General features: G+C 45.5%; 1 protein-coding gene across 2 annotated transcripts in view; it reads left to right on the plus strand.

The window, feature by feature from the left end:
- LOC141165319 (RING finger protein 112-like) overlaps positions 1–18,430 on the plus strand; it is a 231,376-nt gene that overhangs the window by 154,340 nt on the left and 58,606 nt on the right. For both annotated transcript variants that reach the window (XM_073650918.1, XM_073650917.1), the window contains exons 6-7: positions 10,663–10,713; positions 10,807–10,851. In XM_073650918.1, the coding sequence (XP_073507019.1) occupies positions 10,663–10,713; positions 10,807–10,851 (96 nt within the window). The remainder of the gene's footprint in view (positions 1–10,662; positions 10,714–10,806; positions 10,852–18,430) is intronic.

Raw genomic sequence — 18,430 nt, forward strand, 5'->3', positions numbered from 1 at the left:
CTTACCTAGATTAAGTGGCCACCCTGAGTCTGCAGGGTGGTCGGTAAACTAGAAAGCGAATTTTACATTGCAAAATTAAAAATTCCTCCTATTTAAGAACTTGAGACAACCCCACGTCACGTAAAATTACATCATATGGTCACAGGGAGAATATGGAGTGGGATCAGTAACTGAGCCTGAACCATATCTGGCAGATGGCGGCTGTATTACACTGCCAGCATCTGCATGTAAAAATGGTTGGAACAAGCCCTTATTGCTCCTGTTTAACCATTTAAGTGCCTGTCAATTACTGGCAGTGGCAATCAAATGGCTAAGTTTCCAGTTTGCTGAGCATGCAGAGTTGCCCATCGCCATTCTTCCATTTCCCCCTTGCTACATGATTGTCGGGTGGTGATGGGTTGCCATGGCCGCGGGGGTCTGCTGAAGTCCCCCATGGCCACCATGTTGGTCCTCCTATCCAGTCCAGTTTGTGGCTGGGCTTCATAGGAGAATGCAATTTAACTATATGTAAGCAGGTTACTAGGATACAGCAGCACAGTCAATAAGGAGACAGTGGTATTTAATTTACACAAAAAGGAAAATCTATGTATATGTTATATATATAATATCGTGACATGCAGAAGTAGTGCTGTTGCGGGGAGCTTGTTATTATAGTCTGGCTGAAGCCGAAGAGAAAGTTAGTGTGTTATCTGGATCTGACAGAAGGCAACTGAATAGGATTCAGATCAGGAGACAAACTAAACACAGGTCAGATAAACTCCCTGAACTAACAATGCAGAGTATTATCGAGCAAGAAGATAAGGACTGGAAGGAATTGTGTCACAGGGATCATCTCCCTCATCAAACCCTCCCCTCCTCCATCTCCATGCAGGATAAAGAATGCTGTGTACTATTGTGTCCTTGTCCTTGTGAAGGAAAAGCCTGTGATTGTGTATGCATAGAAGTATGCTGCTAAGAGATCTAATCTATGCTGAATTATGCTACTGAAGAGACTGACGTTACTGTGCCTTGTGAAGAAACTACTGTATTGTTACTGGAGCCAGTTGCTCAAGAAACTCAGACTGTACTGTAATGAAGATTTTGGCTGTAATATCACTGAATTGCACTGGCTGTGCTTCAGATTAAATTCCACTGTTAAACTGTTGAAAAAGACTCTTGTCAGATGTGTCTGGTCAGAAATTGAATCTATTGTGTGCCTGAGAGAAGCTGTAGCCTATGGTCGCCCTGAGTAACGATTCCCCCAGGATTCCAAAGTATTCATGAAACCCGTCTCACCCGATCTGAACCTAGCGGAGTGCATGTAACATTGGTGGCCCGTACGGGGAATCCTGAGTGGGAATTAGCTTGTAGAGGGAGAAGAGGAAAAGTGTCTGGAAAAACACAGCAGCACAGCACCTCAATTCAACTCTGCTATACCAGTTAAAGGGGACCAGCCCTAAAGAAAACTCACTAGCAGCAATGGATTTGGATAATTAGTGAGCTGCTTCTTCAGTTAACCTGTGAAGAATTGAGAACAGTAGCAGAACATATAAAGATGTCAGAAGAACAGATTTCTAAAGCACACAACCGCAGGCAACTGTTAGCTGCCATTAATGCAAAAATGGTTGAGCTGGGGGAGAAAGAAGCTGAAGACGTCATGGGGACGTTCCTCCAGGAGCTAACACAGTTTCTAACCAGGTTGAAGTTGGAGGATGGAGGGGCGGCACCAATTACCAAAAGCGGGAATCTCCGTCCGCAGACAGAACTACAGGAATTGAAAGAACAATTCAAAGCCCTAGCAGCCCTGCAGGAGTCGACCAAAACCTCTGAATGGGTGACAGACTCAGACAGAACCTTTACCCTGCTCGGGTTAGATAAATAAGGAAGACAGTCCTCTCTAACAGCACAAATCACCATAAGGAAATAATTCAAGATCCTTGGACAGATTAGAGAGTGTGAACAGAAAGAGAAACTGTCTTATATGAACTTGTTGAACCAGATCAATGCAGGCTTGCAGAAAGGCTACCAGAAAGATGAGATCGTCGAGGGGGTGGTGAAAGCAATCAGCCCAGGACTGAACCTCCGTAGTATGCTAGAAATGAAGAGTCAATTGACCTTGCAACAGCTGAAGATGATTTTAAAAGGGCAATATAAAGAAGAGAGTACTTCAGAATTGTTCCACCGACTCATTAACCTCTCACAGAAAAATAATGAATTACCCCAAAGTTTCTTGTTCAGAGCAATTGAACGGAAGGATAGACTGTTTGCATCCAGAGATGTAGAAGCGGAGGAGAAGTTTGATGCTGGACTAGTTCAGAAGAAGTTCTTGAGATCATTGGGAATAGAGTTAATCAGCAAAGACATCAAGTTGCAGCTGAAACAGTACCTAGAAGATCCTGGCATTCTGGACTAAGTCCTAATTGAAAAAATGAATGAGGCAGCTAGTTTGGAGTCAGAGCGAACAGAAGTTAAAGAAAGGCTCTGCTCCTAAAATCACCAAGATGAGTCAGCTGAAGTTGGAGACCCCCGGTGGCCAGTCCAAAGATCATCATGGAGACCCTCTAGTGCCACCTCCGAGAGGGAACCTTAAATCACCAACAAAAGAGAGGACCGCCAGCGCTGACTGGGAGGAAGTAATAGGAGAACTGCGAGCCTAGTTGATTGAGGTGAAAAATTTGTTCCAGGCCAGAATCTGTATCCCTCAGACCCAGGAGTAGATTCCAAAACAGAAGATACCCGGCTTGTGAAGCGTGCGGTTCATCAAATCAGGGTACGGTGTGTGTCCACTGTCTAAGATGCGGTGAGGAAGGACATTATGCCAAGGAATGCCAATGGTCATGGTCATTTGGGTTAAAAGACAGGAGGTTGCCAGTGCGGGGCGACTGGTAACTGCGACACCGAGGAGGCCCCAGAAGCAAATCCAAACCCCAGAACAGCGCATGAGGTAAAACGGCTGCATCAGTACTATCCCCAAGTGTGTTCCCGTCTACAACAGCTGCAAGAGAGACAGGGGCATCAGTTACTTAATGCCCAGTGCGGAGGTCAAACGATGTACTCTTGGGAGGAAGATTCCTCGGTCAATAAAGATAGCCTCATCAGCCTAATCAGTGAAAGGTGCTTTATACAGTGCCAGATAGATGGACTCCTGGTAAAAGCACTGTGGGACACAGGCGCCCAAGCGAGCCTTTTAAATGGAGAAGGCGCTATCTGCCACATACCTGCCTTCGGTCGCTAAAAGAACTCTTAGGACCAGTGGAACTCCACGGCAAAGCTGTCAACCAGACCGAAATCCCTTTCATAGGCTGGGTGGAAGTGAATTTCCAATTGAGGGCCACGAAGAACACCAACACCATTGAGCTTTTGGTACCTTTTCTCGTGACCAGTGATCAGAACGTGGCAGAGGATCCTATCCTGGTTTATAATGTAATCAGTGAGGTCATCACGAAACACAGGTCAAGGACGCTGGTGGTGGATGCAATTGCCACATCACTTGCCATACCCAACGCCGTGGCGGAAAATGTGATTTATAGAGTAAAGAAAGCACAGAATACAATGGACCTAATAGAAGTCAAGGTAGGCTGGTGCCCAACCATCATCCCTGCAAACCAAATGGTTTGTTGAAGAGTCCAGTAGACCCTTGACAGCATTCATCACACTGTGGAGGTTATATGAGTGGCTCCACATACCATTTGGGCTCAGTTCAGCTCCAGCAGAGTTTCAGAGGAGCATGGAGACCTGTTTGGAAGGATTGAGGGACGGTATCTGCCAGCCATACTTGGATGACAATGTGGTACACAGCAAACCCTTCCGGGAGCATGTTGAACACGCGAGGACCATATTACAGTGGTATCAACAACACAGAGTTAAGTTGACCCAAAGAAGTGTGAACTGTTCAAAAGGCAAGTTCGATTTCTAGGGAAAATTGTGTCCAGAGAAGGATATACAATGGACCCAGCAGAAATCGCTCCGGTACTGGCCTTAAAAGACAAGCGGCCCTCTACTGTCGGGGAGTTGAGGCAGATCTCAGGATTCCTCTCCTACTATCGTACATACGTTCGGAACTTCTCCAGGATTGCCGCCTCGCTATACCTCCTCTTGGGGGGAACGACAGAGTCAACAACACCCACGGAGAGAAAGAAGAACACGGGTAGGATCGGGCTTAAAAGAAACAACGACGTTTTGTCCCAACAGCCCATTCTCTGGACAGCAGACCACCAGGAGGTATTGGAAGAACTAGTAGACTACCTGGTAAAACCACCCATCTTGGGATATCCTGATTTCAACGTACCATTTATTCTTCATTGTGACACTTCTCAAGTTGGACTGGGAGCTGCCCTGTATCAGCATCAAGACAGAAAATTGAAAATCATTGGTTACAGTTCTAGAACGTTGACAGATGCCGAGAAGAATTACCATCTACAGTCCAGAAAATTGGAGTTCCTGGCATTGAAATGGGCTATCTGTGATCGATTTAGAGATTATCTCTACTACAGCAAAGAGTTTGAGGTATACACTGACAACAACCCTTTAACCTATGTCCTTACTACAGCCAAACTGAATGCAATGGGTCAGAGATGGGTCACTGAACTAGCTAACTTCAATTTCAGCATCAAGTACAGGCCAGGAGAATGCTATGCGGATGCTGACGGATTGTCGAGATTGCCACTAGAGCCTGAGGAGTTCATGCAAGAATGCTCAGAGGAAGTCAGTCTGGAAGCAATTGAGAGCACTACCCATGCAGTGCAAGCTTATCAAGCGGAAGACACACCATTGTGGTGTCTGTTGACAGTGGAAACCACCATAAAAGCGAGAGAACAAGATCACCCCCTGTCTATTCAACAACTGCCAAAAGGAAAAATCCATAGAGCACAACGGGAAGATCAGATAATTTGTAGAATACTACTTTATGTGGACCAAAATTGGCTTTCCAGTAAACGGGAGAGAGATAATGAGTCATCAGCAGTATCTGTTTTAGTTAAAGAATGGACGAAGCTCTACCTCAGTGAAGACAGTATCCTGTATCATAAAGGAGGACAAAACTGGCAGTTGGTACTGCCCAGAGTATTCTGTAGGTTGGTCTTCAAAGAACTCCATGAAAACATTGGACACCTGGTAGTAGAAAGGACAACCAACTTGATCCGTTAACGTTTCTTCTGGCCATACATGCAGAGAGATATTGAAAGGTACGTGACCAAGGAGTGTGGGTATCTGAAAGATAAACGTGCCAAAACATCAACCCGGGCACATATAGGCAACATCCAAACTACGTATCCATTTGAGATGGTCTCAATAGACTTTTTACATCTCGAGACGTGCAAGGGTGGTTACGAATACATATTGGTGGTGATGAACCATTTTACTCGATTTGCCAAAGCATATGCCACCACCAATAAAGCTGCTTGAACAGCAGCAGAAAAGATCTTCAATGATTTTGCTTTGATGTTTGGGTTCCCTACGAGGTTACACCATAACCAAGGAAGAGAATTTGAGAACCAGTTCTTTGCCAAGCTAGGAAAGTACTGTAGAATTCAGAGATCCCACACAACGCCCTATCACCCAGAGGGTAATGGACAAGTGGAACGTTTTAACCGGACATTATTGACTATGTTGCGCACTTTAACAGCTGATGAGACGAAAGACTGGAAGAGTTCTCTGTCAAAAGTGGTACATGCCTATAACTGTACAAAGAGCGATGCCTTTTTCCTATTATATGGACGATCGCCAAGACTGCCAATCGACATCATGTTCGATACTCCGGTGTCAGAGACTTACTGAACGTATCCGGAGTACATTCGGAAATGGAAGGAACGGATGGTAGAGGCATACAACATAGTGTCCAAAGCGGTTACGCAAGGACAGAGCAAGAGTAAGGAGTACTATGGTCAAAAATGTTATGGAGCAGAATTGGAACCGGGAAGCTGGGTGCTAGTCAAGAACGTACGTGAGAAAGGTGATCCAGAAAAATTTTATTGGTACTTGGAAGACCAGGTGTATTTGGTCGTAAAGAGGAAAGCCAGTGACAGTCCGGTGTATGAAATCCGATTGGAAAGAGGGGACAAGAAAACCAGAATAGTCCATTGGAATTTATTACTACCCTGTGATAATCTCCCACCACAACAAGACTTCCCAGAAGCAGACCGACATCCACCGAGATCGCCTAAGAGACCACCACAGATTCAAGGTCACTACCACCGGAGCTTCAAAGTTCCGATGAAGAAGAGCACACCGTTGTATTTCTCGGACCGGCAAAGAGAGGGATGTACCATCGTCGGGATAGTGAACTAAGTCCCGAGGCTACAGAGTTTGCACCAAGGAGTACAGATGAAGTCCAATTCAGATCTGATGATCGAGCACCAGTCACTGGAGAGACTGATCGACACTCAGGAGAAGCAGAATTACCAGACCAGGTGGAAATGGACGATTCAAGAGAAGTACAGGAACTTACAAGGGCAGTTCCAAGATCATCTGAGGAAGTACGAGAAATGAGTGTGGCAGAAGAAACTCCTGCAACCAAGGAACCCGTGGTATCTGAGGAACAACCCACCAGGAGGATGTCGACTCGAGAAGTGTCTGGTCAGAAATTGAATCTATCGTTTGCCTGAGAGAAGCTGCAGCCTTTGGTCGCCCTGATTAACAGTTCCCCCAGGATTCCAGAGAATTCATGAAACCCGTCTCGCCCTATCTGAACCTAGCGGCGTGCGTGTAACAATGTACATACACACACATTCACACACACACACACACACACACACATACTGGTATATATACACATACACACACATATATATACACACACACACACACATATATACACACACACACACACACATACACACGTAAGCACTATATGGTGGGTTAATTTATCAGGGTCAATACAGTATATTATGACACAGCAATATGACTAGATACAGTTTCTATGCAGCGTTCTATTACATACACTGTTCTTGTTATCTCGTAGTTAAACGACTATTAATGCCTTTATGTCTCAACTTAATGGGCGTCACTCTCACCACTAGGCCAGTTCCTGTCATAATCTCTGTAAGCTCCTCTGATCTTTACACTGGCCCTAGGGAGGGTCACCAGTATTTCCTGCTAGGCTGCAAGTTATGTGAGTCACTGGGTATACAGTGTGCTAGTCGCACTGGCCGTCTTCATTTCCTGAAGCACGGCCCCGACCCACACCCTGTACCATACGTCTACGCTGGAAGTAACGGCTCACAGGAACGGTCCTCTGGATCGTCTCACGAGCTTGGTTCGGATCTGGTCACAGTCTTCTACTGGCACTGGGTATGGATCATCTACTGGCGCAGGGCACAAATCTTCTACTGGCACTGGGAATGGATCTTCTACTGGAGCGGGGCACAAATCTTCTACTGGCACGAGGTGTGAGTCTTCTACTGGTGCTTGGTGCGAATCTTCTACTGGCGCTTGGTACGGCTCTTCTACTAGCACCGGGCATTAATCTTCTCCTGGCACGGGGCATGAATCTTCTCATGGCGCGGGGCACGAATCTTCTACTGGCGCTTGGTACAGATCTTCTACTGGCGCGGGGCACGAATCTTCTACTGGCATGGGGCACAAAACGTCTACTGACGCTTGGTACGGATCTCCTACTGGCACTGGGTATGGATCTTCTGCTGAAGCAGGGCACGAATCTTCTACTGGCGCTTGGTACGGAAAGTCTACTGGCACTGGGTATGGATCTTCTACTGGCGTGGGGCATGAATCTTCTACTGGCGCGGGGCACGAATCTTCTACTGGCACTGGGTATGGATTTCCTACTGGCGTGGGACACGAATCTTCTACTGCCGCGGGGCACGAATCTTCTACTAGCGCGGGGCACGAATCTTCCACTGGTACGGGGCACAAATCTTCTACTGACGCTTGGTATGGATTTTCTACTGGCGCGGGGCTCGAATCTTCTACTGGCGCGGGGCATGAATCTTCTACTGGCACGGGGCACGAATCTTCTACTGGCACTGGGTATGGATCTTCTACTGGCGCTGGGCACGAATCGTCTACTCGCGCAGGGCACGAATCTTCTCCTGGCGCGGGGCACGAATGTTCTACTGGTGCGGGGCACGAATCTTCTCCTGGCACGGGGCACAAAACTTCTACTGGCGCGGGGCACGAAACTTCCACTGACACTTGGTACGGATCTCCTACTGGCACTGGGTAGGGATCTTCTACTAGAGCAGGGCACGAATCTTCTACTGGCGCTTTGGTACGGAAGTCTACTGGCACTGGGTATGGATCTTCTACTGGCATGGGGCACGAATCTTCTACTGGCGCGGGGCACGAATCTTCTACTGGCGCGGGGCACGAATCTTCTACTGGCGCGGGGCACAAATCTTCTACTCCCCCTTTTCTCTTTGCATATCTGCATTTTTGAAGGTGGTACTGGTAACAGTACTCTGTACCACAAAAAATGGACACTCACTATTGTGAGGTCCATTAGATGATATATTTTTTGAACCACATAGCACTTTATAGCACTTAGTCACTTTTTTGTAGTGCTCCCCAAGATACGAGTTACACTCCCCTGATGAATCCTTTTTGAGGAGGAAGAAATGCGTCGGGAGGCATTTTGGGGGGTAATAGATACACTTGGGTACTGCCCTTGTCAGGGCGGGAGCAATCACCAGGGGCACGACAGGGTAGATGTATCCTTAATATCTGGCGATTACTGAACTGGAAGAAAAAAAACCCTGGAGGATGCCCATGGACAAGAGAATGGGTGAGATCTACACATATTATTTATAGTTTTTTATCACTATGTTTAAGTTTTATATGGACCAGATGAGATTGACATTATATATTTCTGGTTCCTTCCAATGGGATGTATAAGAGGGTTGCACAGTGTCTTGTTTTAGTGTACTGTGTCCTCAATAAGGTTAGAAGTATTTTGTGCTGACTCCCTCTAGTGTATAGGGAGCTTGCCTATGATGCAATAGGGGTTTATGAGCCGTTTATATTGGACATTGGAGGTGCAAAAAAATTAATTATTTTAAGGATCTAATAAAGGTTATATTTTAAAAGTTTTTCCTCTTGGCTGATATATATTCTACTGGCGCGGGGCACGAATCTTCTACTTGCGCTTGGTACGGATCTTGGCGCTTGGTACGGAAAGTCTACTGGGTATGGATCTTCTACTGGTGCGGGGCATGAATCTTCTACTGACGCTTGGTACAGATATCCTACTGGCACTGGGTATGGATTTTCTACTGGAGCAGGGCACAAATCTTCTACTGGCGCTTGGTACGAAAAGTCTACTGGCACTTGGTATGGATCTTCTACTGGAGCAGAGCACGAATCTTCTACTGGCGTGGGGCACAAATATTCTACTGGCACTGGGTATGGGTTTTCTACTGGAGTGGGGCACGAATCTTCTACTGGCATGGGGTGCGAGTCTTCTACTGGCACAGGGCACAAATCTACTGGCGCTTGGTATGGAAAGTCTACTGGCACTGGGTATGGATTTTCTACTGGCGCAGGGCATGAATCTTCTACTGGCGCTTGGTACGGATCATCTACTGGCACTGGGTATGGATCTTCTACTGGCGCTTGGTATGGATCTTCTGCTGGAACTGGGTATGGATCTTCTATTGGCGCTTGGTACGGATCTTCTACTGGCACTGGGCATGGATCTTCTACTGGCGCTGGGTACGGATCTTCTACTGGCGCTGCTTATGGTCACGGATCTTCCTATCAGCTCAGGTCACCGTTCTTCCTCTCAGTTCAGGCCTACTCTGGCATCTGATCACTACCAGGCCCTTTTGTGGCGATGGTGGCTGGAAGCCAACCTAACGGTCACATCACCTGTCCTGATCCAGGTTGTGGTTCCAACTGCCTCTTCTCGGCCTGGACTTTTTATAATTAGCAAGTGCAACACAGGTGTCACCTGGCCTGGTGTCATCTTTAAACTCTTTCCCTGCTACTGTAATTCTTCCTTTACTTTCACTTTCGCCTTTGACCAGCAGATGGCAGTGTCCGCTTGCAGTTACTCAGCCAGACATCAACTCTCCTCTTTTCTCGTGCCCACTTCCTTACATATATACTGTAATACAATATAAGAGATAAAAGCAGGTTCAAATTATCCAAGGGGACTAAGAAATAAAGTATAGCTTAAAAAAAGTTTAAAAAAAATATATAAAAGTTTAAAAATCGCAGCCATTTAAAACAAATGTAGAAAAATAAAACCTATTTGGTATCGCCGAAATTGTTAGTCTGAGCAATGAAGACTTAAAATTATTTGAAACTTGTGTAACCCCCCAAAAAGAAAAAAAAGAGTTGAAACACATCTCCTCCCTCATTTGTCTACCAACCTACCCATCCTCTCCATTCTGCTAATGACCCAAGCCTAACATCCTCTATAATCCAAACCTCCCACTCTCGTCTCCAGGACTTCTCTCGTGCTGCGTCAGTTTTCTGGAATGCACTACCCCAAACAGTTTTACTCTGTGATGTCTTCAATGTGTGTACAAGTCCCCCCTGAATTATAAAGTGTTGTGGTATATTTTGGACCTATGGAAATAAAAATTATATTATTATAATAATCACAATCCATCAATAATCCCAAAGCTATGTACATACCAAAATGTGAATGTTTTAAACAATGCATCGCAAAATCACGACAGAGTAATAACCGGGTAGAGTCATGTTTTGTGTTTGTTATTTTTTCAGGTGTATAATGTGAACTCAGACATAAAAGAAACAGATATCGACTACCTTGAGGTGAGGAAAGCAATTCTACATTGTTAATATCACTGATTTCACATTTTTTGGACATTTCTTTCATTTGTGCTAATAACTTCTATTATTTCCTAGATTTACTGTCATGGACTCGGCAGCGATAAATTACATAAGTTAAAGGTATAGTATGATTTTAATGTAAATGCCAAGTTTGCACAAGCTCATACAGATACAGTTAATTTCCAAAGGCATATACATTTTTTTTAAAGGGAACCTGATACCTTCACCAGGACCCCCAACCTGCCACCATGTATTTATTTCTATCATTATACCCTTCCTAACAAGCCCATTTTTTGTCTTATTGATCACTTTATATGCCAAAAAGACATTTTATAAATGGGCTTATGATATGCTAATTAGTGGGTGACTAGTTATGGGGACGTTGTTTTCCCCAGACTATTGTGACAGAGTCACTGGAGGTATGTGTCACTCTGGCTGCTAGCCTGTGTGAACTGAAACCTACGAACTTTCCTCCAGCATGTTATATGTTGGGGGTTAACTCACTTAAAGGGTGTGGTTTTAAGTGAATGGCAAAGAAGGTGGGTGTCACGCCAGCTGTGAGTGAAACACAGAGGGGAAAGGGAAAGGAAGCCCAGACACTAGGGAAAGGGGGAAGAGATGACCTCCTAATGTGGACTAGCGTCACCCTGTCTCCCCCTAACGTCCCTATACAGCCTCCTCAGCTGTCGCCGATCATGTGCCTTGCCCTACTATCCCTGGCTGGGTGGAAGGAGATGAGCACTAGTCAACCTCCGCTAGCACTCTAAAGACAAAAGGGGGAGACAACACAGGGAAATAATAACTTACCTTTAGAAGAACTCCAACAGGGCACACGGCCTCAAGAGTCCAAAGAGGACGTGATGCTGCTTCAGCCAAGTTCCAAGTAGGAATTAATATAACCGGTGACGCCCACCTAGACACACCAGGTATATATACACATAGACTAAAGGGAGGTAGTCGCTGGGTCCTAAATACAGCCTCCTATATAGGCAGCTGTCTGATTGTCTGTCACATCCGTGACAGTACCCCCCTCTATGAGTAGCCTCTGGACACTCAGGACCGGGTTTCTCAGGAAAAGAGGTGTGAAAAGAGTGAACCAATCTGGGAGCGTTCACCTCTGACGCTGAAACCCACGTCCTCTCCTCCGGACCATAGCCTTTCCAGTGCACCAAGTATTGCAAAGAACGGCGTTGGAGACGAGAAACTACTATCCTCGAAATCTCAAACTCCAAATTACCATCAACCATTACTGGGGGCGGTGATAGAGGGGAGGGCTCAAGAGGTTCTACATACCTTTTGAGTAAGGACCTGTGGAACACATTGTAAAACTTAAGGGCCCAAGGAAGTTCAAGACGAAACGCTACTGGGTTAGACAATCTTATATTCTTGGTAGACAACCACGCACATTCACATTCAGGTCCGGACCTGGCAAGCATTTTCTGTCAGCCATAAGTTTATACCTGTCACCGATGGTCTTTAAATTACACAGAACACCCTGCTACTCTGAGGAGAACTCCTGAAGCTCCTCCCCCACCGAAAGTACCAAACTGTGGATGATAACCGTATGCACCGAAAAACAGTGACCTGCCAGTGGATTCTTGACGATGATTATTGATGGCAAATTCTGCCAGCGGTAAGTAGGATGCCCAATCCTCCTGATTTTCGGAGACAAAGCACCTGAGGTATGTCTCCAAGTTCTGATTGACCCGCTCAGTCTGACCATTCGACTGAGGGTGGAAGGCAGAGGAAAAGGACAGCTGGACCCCCAGTCGAGAACAGAATGCCTTCCGGAAATTGGAAACAAACTGGGTCCCCCGATCAGACACCACATCGGAGGGAACCCCGTGAAGCTTCACAATCTCATTTATGAACACCTGAGCAAGTGTCTTAGCATTGGGAAGTGCAGGTAAAGTGACGAAGTGAACCATTTTACTGAACCGATCTACTACTACCAAAACCACCGTTTTGCCTGCAGAAACCAGTAGGTCAGTAATAAAATCCATGGACAAGTGTGTCCATGGCCTGGTAGGGATAGGTAGCAGAAGAAGAGTACCAGACGGACGGGTATGCAAAACCTTAGAAAACGCGCAAATACTACAAGCAGCTACGTGTTCACTTACAGCCTGATGCAACCCCAGCCACCAAAAACGACGAGAGAGAAGGTCCGCTGTTGCCTTACAACCTGGATGCCCAGCAAGCACAGAGTTATGATGTTACTTGATTACTTTACGGCGCAGATCAGGTGGTACAAATCATTTTCCTCAAGGGCAGGAGGCAGGGGCATCCCCCTGAGCCTCCAGCACCTCACCCTCCAGTTCAGGAAAAAAAGAGCTGAAATAACTACCCATTTCTGTAATATCGGGGCGGGGTTCTCATGGTCACCACTCTCAAGCTCCGGGACAAAGCATCAGCCTTGATGTTTTTGACCCCTGGACCAAAAGTGACAGCAAAATTGAACCTAGTAAGGACGGCATCCAAGGGGTCTCCTAGACATCACCAAGGAAACCTGAGCATCATCGAACATGTCGCCCAGTTACAGGAGAGAATGGCGAAGGTGATGCCCATCGTGAAGGAACATCTCCAGGCGAGGGTGTATAACCGGTCGGCAAGACTGAGACAGTTCCAGTCTGGGGATCGCGTTCTGGTTCTCATTCCCACTGTTGAAAGTAAGTTCCTGGCAAGTCCCGTATGAGGCGGTGGAGAAACTCTGTGAAGTATAGAGTCCATGAGCCTGGCTGAAGAAAGCCACACCAGGTGTACCATGTAAACCTGCTCAAGCCATGGCAAGATCGGGAACCCGTGGGAACTCCTTGCCTGGGAGCCACTCCCAAAGGCCAAGTGGAAGATGTCACGATAGCAGAGACCCTTTCGCCAGCCCAGAAGCAACAATGTCCAGAACTTCTCCAGCAGAATCAGGACCTGTTCTCAGAGTTGCCGGGGCATACCCAGGTGGTAGAACATGATGTGCTAACAGAGCCGTATGTAAGGGTGAGCCTGAAGCCGTACAGGATTCCCGAAATACGCCGGGAGGTGATCTCCGCCGAGGTGAAGAGGATGTTAGACCTCGGTGTGATGGAGGAGTCAAAGAGTGGATGGTCGAGCCCCATCGTCCTCGTGCCAAAACCAGAGTGGAGGTTTTGTAACGAATACCGCCGGCTGAATGAGGTGTCCAAATGCAACGCATACCCGATGCCCGCGTCGACGAGTTCATCAAGAGGCTGGGACCGGCGAGGTATATTATCACCCTCGACCTGACGAAGAGCTATTGGCAGATCCCCATGTCCCAGACGGCCAAGGAGAAGACGGCTTTCTCGACACCTGATGGGTGCTTTCAATACACTCAGATGCCGTTCGGACTACAGAGGGCCCCAGCCACCTTCCAGAGGGCTATGGATCAGATCTTAGCCCCACATAAGAAGTATGCCGCAGCCTACCTTGACGACATTGTAGTCTTTAGCCCCGACTAGGCTAGTCATCTACTTAAACTACAGGCCGTTCTGGATGCTCTGAGGAAGGCGGGATTTACCTTAAATCCGACAAAATGTGCCATTGGAAAAGAAGAAGTCAAGTACTTGGGCTATGTCGTCAGGAGAAGCGAAATAAAGCCACAAGTCAATAAAGTGGAGGCAATCCAGACCTGGCCGCAACCGCTCTCCAAGAAGCAAGTGAGAGCGTTCCTGGGAATGGTGGGATATTACCGGCGGTTTATCCCAAATTTTGCCATGATTGCCGCGCCACTTACAGATCTCCTAAAAGGCACCAGATCAACCATGGTGAAGTGGACGGAGGAAACAGACGGCGTTTCAACAGTTGAAGCTAGCACTGTGTAAGCTGCCGGTCCTGGTCACACCAGACTTTAAGAAAGAATTTGTGGTCCAGACAGACGCTTCAGAGGTTGGTCTAGGAGCAGTACTCTCTTAAGAGATAAATGGGAAAGAACATCCCATTCTCTATCTGAGCCGGAAGCTCTCATCCTGCGAGAAGAACTACGCAATAGTAGAAAGAGTGTTTAGCCATAAAATGGGCCATAGATACATTAAGATATTACCTACTAGGCTGGAAGTTTAAATTGGTGTCAAACTATGCACCTTTGAGATGGCTGAGGGAAAAGAGGGGTAAAAATGGCAGGGTAACTAGATGGTTCTTAGGTCTTCAGGATTTTAATTTTCATGTGGAGCATAGGCCCGGGAAGATACACAGGAACGCTGATGCCCTCTCTAGAATTCCCTGTCTGGTGTCTGAAGGTGCCCAAACCTCCAGGCTTTGGGCAGAAGGGGGGAATATGTGAGTCACTGATGTTATATGCGTGGGGAGGTACAGTGGGTACGAAAAGTATTCAGACCCCTTTAAATTCTTCACTCTTTGTTTCAGTGCAGCCATTTGGTAAATTCTAAAGTTCATGAAAAAAAAACAAATGTAGAAATTTTTGCAAATTTATTAAAGAAAAACTGAAATATCACATGGTCATAAGTAAGTTAATGAGAAAAAAAATGAGCTTTTTAGAATTTACCAAATGGCTGCAGTGAAACAAAGAGTGAAAAATTTAAAGGGGTCTGAATACTTTCCGTACCCACTATGTGTCACTGTGGCTGCTAGCCTGTGTGAACTGAAACCTACAAACTTTCCTCCAGCATGTTATTTGTTGGGGGTTAACTCACCTAAAGGGTGTGGTTTTATGTGAATGGCAAAGAGGGTGGGAAGTCATTCACCCTACCTCCCCTCAGGGTGTAGCTGAGCAAGCTTAAATGCTCAGTCACTATTTTTTTTTTCTGTTGTTGAGTTTGGAGAGTCAAGGTCTTGAGACTGGAACGCCCTAGCTCAGGAAGGAGCTAGAGGCTGAGCTACAACCTGTGTGGGCGAACCCCACACACCTATGGACTGTGCTATTGTTTATTATTTGCTTTGGCCTTTTGCCAGTAAGACCGTGCTTGTTTTGCTGGAGCTGTAGGTTTTTATGCCATACAATACAGCCTGCAGAGAAAACCTGGTTCCTGAGTCTACTTCCGAAAGCGGCCGAGTGAGTCGTCTTACCACACTATATAGAACAAACCAGAGAACAGCAGGAGATATAGCCAAAATCATATATCAATTATAGTACTTTATTAAATATAATAGTACAAAAAATTAATGAAGACAATAATAAAGTATATATAAAATAAAAAGCAAAACTATCATACTATAAAGGGGTATGTGGGGAACCATCATACTGTATTGGAACTGTGGGGGAACTTCATACTGTATTGGGGCTGTGGGGACCATCATACCATAATGGGATATGTGGGGGACCATTATACTGTGTCGGGGGGCATCATACTATGTGGAGGGCTATATGGGATTTATCATGCTGTATTTGGGCTTTGGGGGACCATGAAACTGTGGGGGGACCATCATACTCTGTTGGGGACTATGGGGAACAATCATACTGTATGGGGGGCTGTAGAGACCATGCTGTGGGAGGACCATCATACTGTATGGGTGACAGTGGTAGCCATCATACTGTATGGGAGACTGTGGTGACCATCATACTGAATTGAGGGCTGTGTTGACCATCATACTCTGAGGGGAGGTCTGTGGTGACCCCCCCTCACAGTATGGAATTTAATTCTCGAGGGAGGAATTGAAGCTCGAGGGAGATCGTTTGCATATTCCTGGTGCATTCTGGGAAGAGTCTCTGCGAGTCTGAAGATCTTTGGGTGTAGCTGGATCGAGCTGCTTGAAGGAAATCATCAAACTGCGAGCCGGTTACAGTTGTTCCACAGAAATTTGTTTTGTTCAACAGAGGAGGAGTCCTATGAAGATCATTTGCATATTCCCAGAGTCCCCGTGAACTAAACGAACACCGGATTTTTGGCCTCCGCCTCGACGCGTTTCCCCACTGCTGGTTCATCAGAAAATATATATTGTATATTGTTCCGAAATATAAATGCTATGACACATGCTGGACCTCTATGTGTCATAGCATCTATATTTCAGAACAATGTACATCCTAGTCTCCTGATAAACCAGCAGTGGGGAAACACATCGAGGCAGAGGCATGAAAACCATCTCCGTTAATGGACATCTAAATGATAAGTAACAAACCCTGTGACCTGATCCCCCTCCTTCACTTTACAAGATAGTAGGTCTATGTCTATCTTAGGTTTCTGTAGTGTATACTACGGACATACAGGGAGAGCGAGGGTCAGACTCTGTGGAGCGGGGATGCCAAAACCTTGTTATCAAGGGTGCCAACCTCCGCTGAGATGCAGGGCAGGTAGACATTGACTCCAGGGTTATGTAGGTTTCATGTGGGTCTTCCTGGGATATATCTAACATTCTCCAAATTTTTTTTTGCCTAGTTTATTGTTTGCATCTGATGCTTGTAATTATCGGCTACCTCTGTCTCTTTTCACTAAAAGGCCTACTAGGTCTGGAAGCAGGAGAGACAAGATTAGCTATATTTGTGGATTTCATAAATATCTTTTTCTCTGCCAATCTGCCCTTTGAACGGATTACACCTATTGGTTTGGTTTCCATCAGACTATATTCACACGTTAGTGCTGGGTGCACTTAGGGTCTTTTGGTGTTCATTTTAAAGTTTATTAAATAAAAATACAAATTTAAAGGGGTGTAGGTACGTACAAAATTATATTCTCAAAGCACAATCGTTAACAATCCCTAAAAGAGGAAAAAATAGAAGAAGTTTGTATGTTCTCTTCGTGTTTGTGTGGGTTTTCTCTGGGTTCTCCGGTTTCCTCCCACACTCCAAAGACATACTGATAGGGAATTTAGATTGTGAGCCCCAATGGGGACAGTGCCCATAATGTCTGTAAAGCGCTGGGGAATTAATGGCGCTATATAAGTGAGTAAAATAAATAAATAAATAAGAATAGGAAGCATTTAAGGAAACTAGGATGGATGAACACAGTACTTAAACACATGCTAAAAAAGGAAGAAAGAAATGTGTATCAAATGGAAAGAAGGAGGCATAGCTAAAGAATAATATAATGCTGTCTGCAGAACCTGCAGGGCATGCATCAGATTGGCTAAAGCTGGTAATGAATTAAGGCTTGCATGAGATGTCAAAAGCAATAAGAAAGGATTTTGGGGGTATGTCAAAAGTAAAAGAAAAGTCAAAGATGCTATAGGATTTTTACAGGATAAAAATGCTAAAGTGGTAAAAAATGATGCAAAATAGGAATTTAAAAGTTCAGTCTTCTCTGCATCTGTTTTCTCTCAGAAAATAAATGTAACATCAACTTAGCTTCACTGAACTATTGAAGGAATAGAAGAATACACACTATCTATAAACAGAGCGATAATGAGGGAACACTTAGCTAACATAAATGAATTCAAGTTTCCAGGTCCAGATGTATTACATCCTAGGGTACTGAAGGAGATAGCCAAGAAAATTATTGAACCACTCTCCATATTCTTTGAAAATTCTTGGAGAACAGGAGAAGTTCTAGAAGAGTGGAGAATATTGTCCCTATCTTCAAAAAAGGGGAAGAAGGTGGACCCAGGGAACTGTAGGCCTGTGAGCCCTACTTCTATACCAGGAAAGATCTTTGAACAAATTATTAAACATCATGTATGCAATTACCTTTATGAGAATGAAGTGATTAATCAGAACCAACATGGGTTTGTAACTAATAAGTCATGTCAGACTGACTTAATTTCCTTCTATGACAGAATCACTGACTGGACGGATGATGGAAAT

The sequence above is a fragment of the Phyllobates terribilis genome, unplaced genomic scaffold (assembly GCF_046119375.1).
Source record: "Phyllobates terribilis strain yellow unplaced genomic scaffold, ASM4611937v1 Scaffold_11__3_contigs__length_659146591, whole genome shotgun sequence".
NCBI classification, from domain to species: domain Eukaryota; kingdom Metazoa; phylum Chordata; class Amphibia; order Anura; family Dendrobatidae; genus Phyllobates; species Phyllobates terribilis.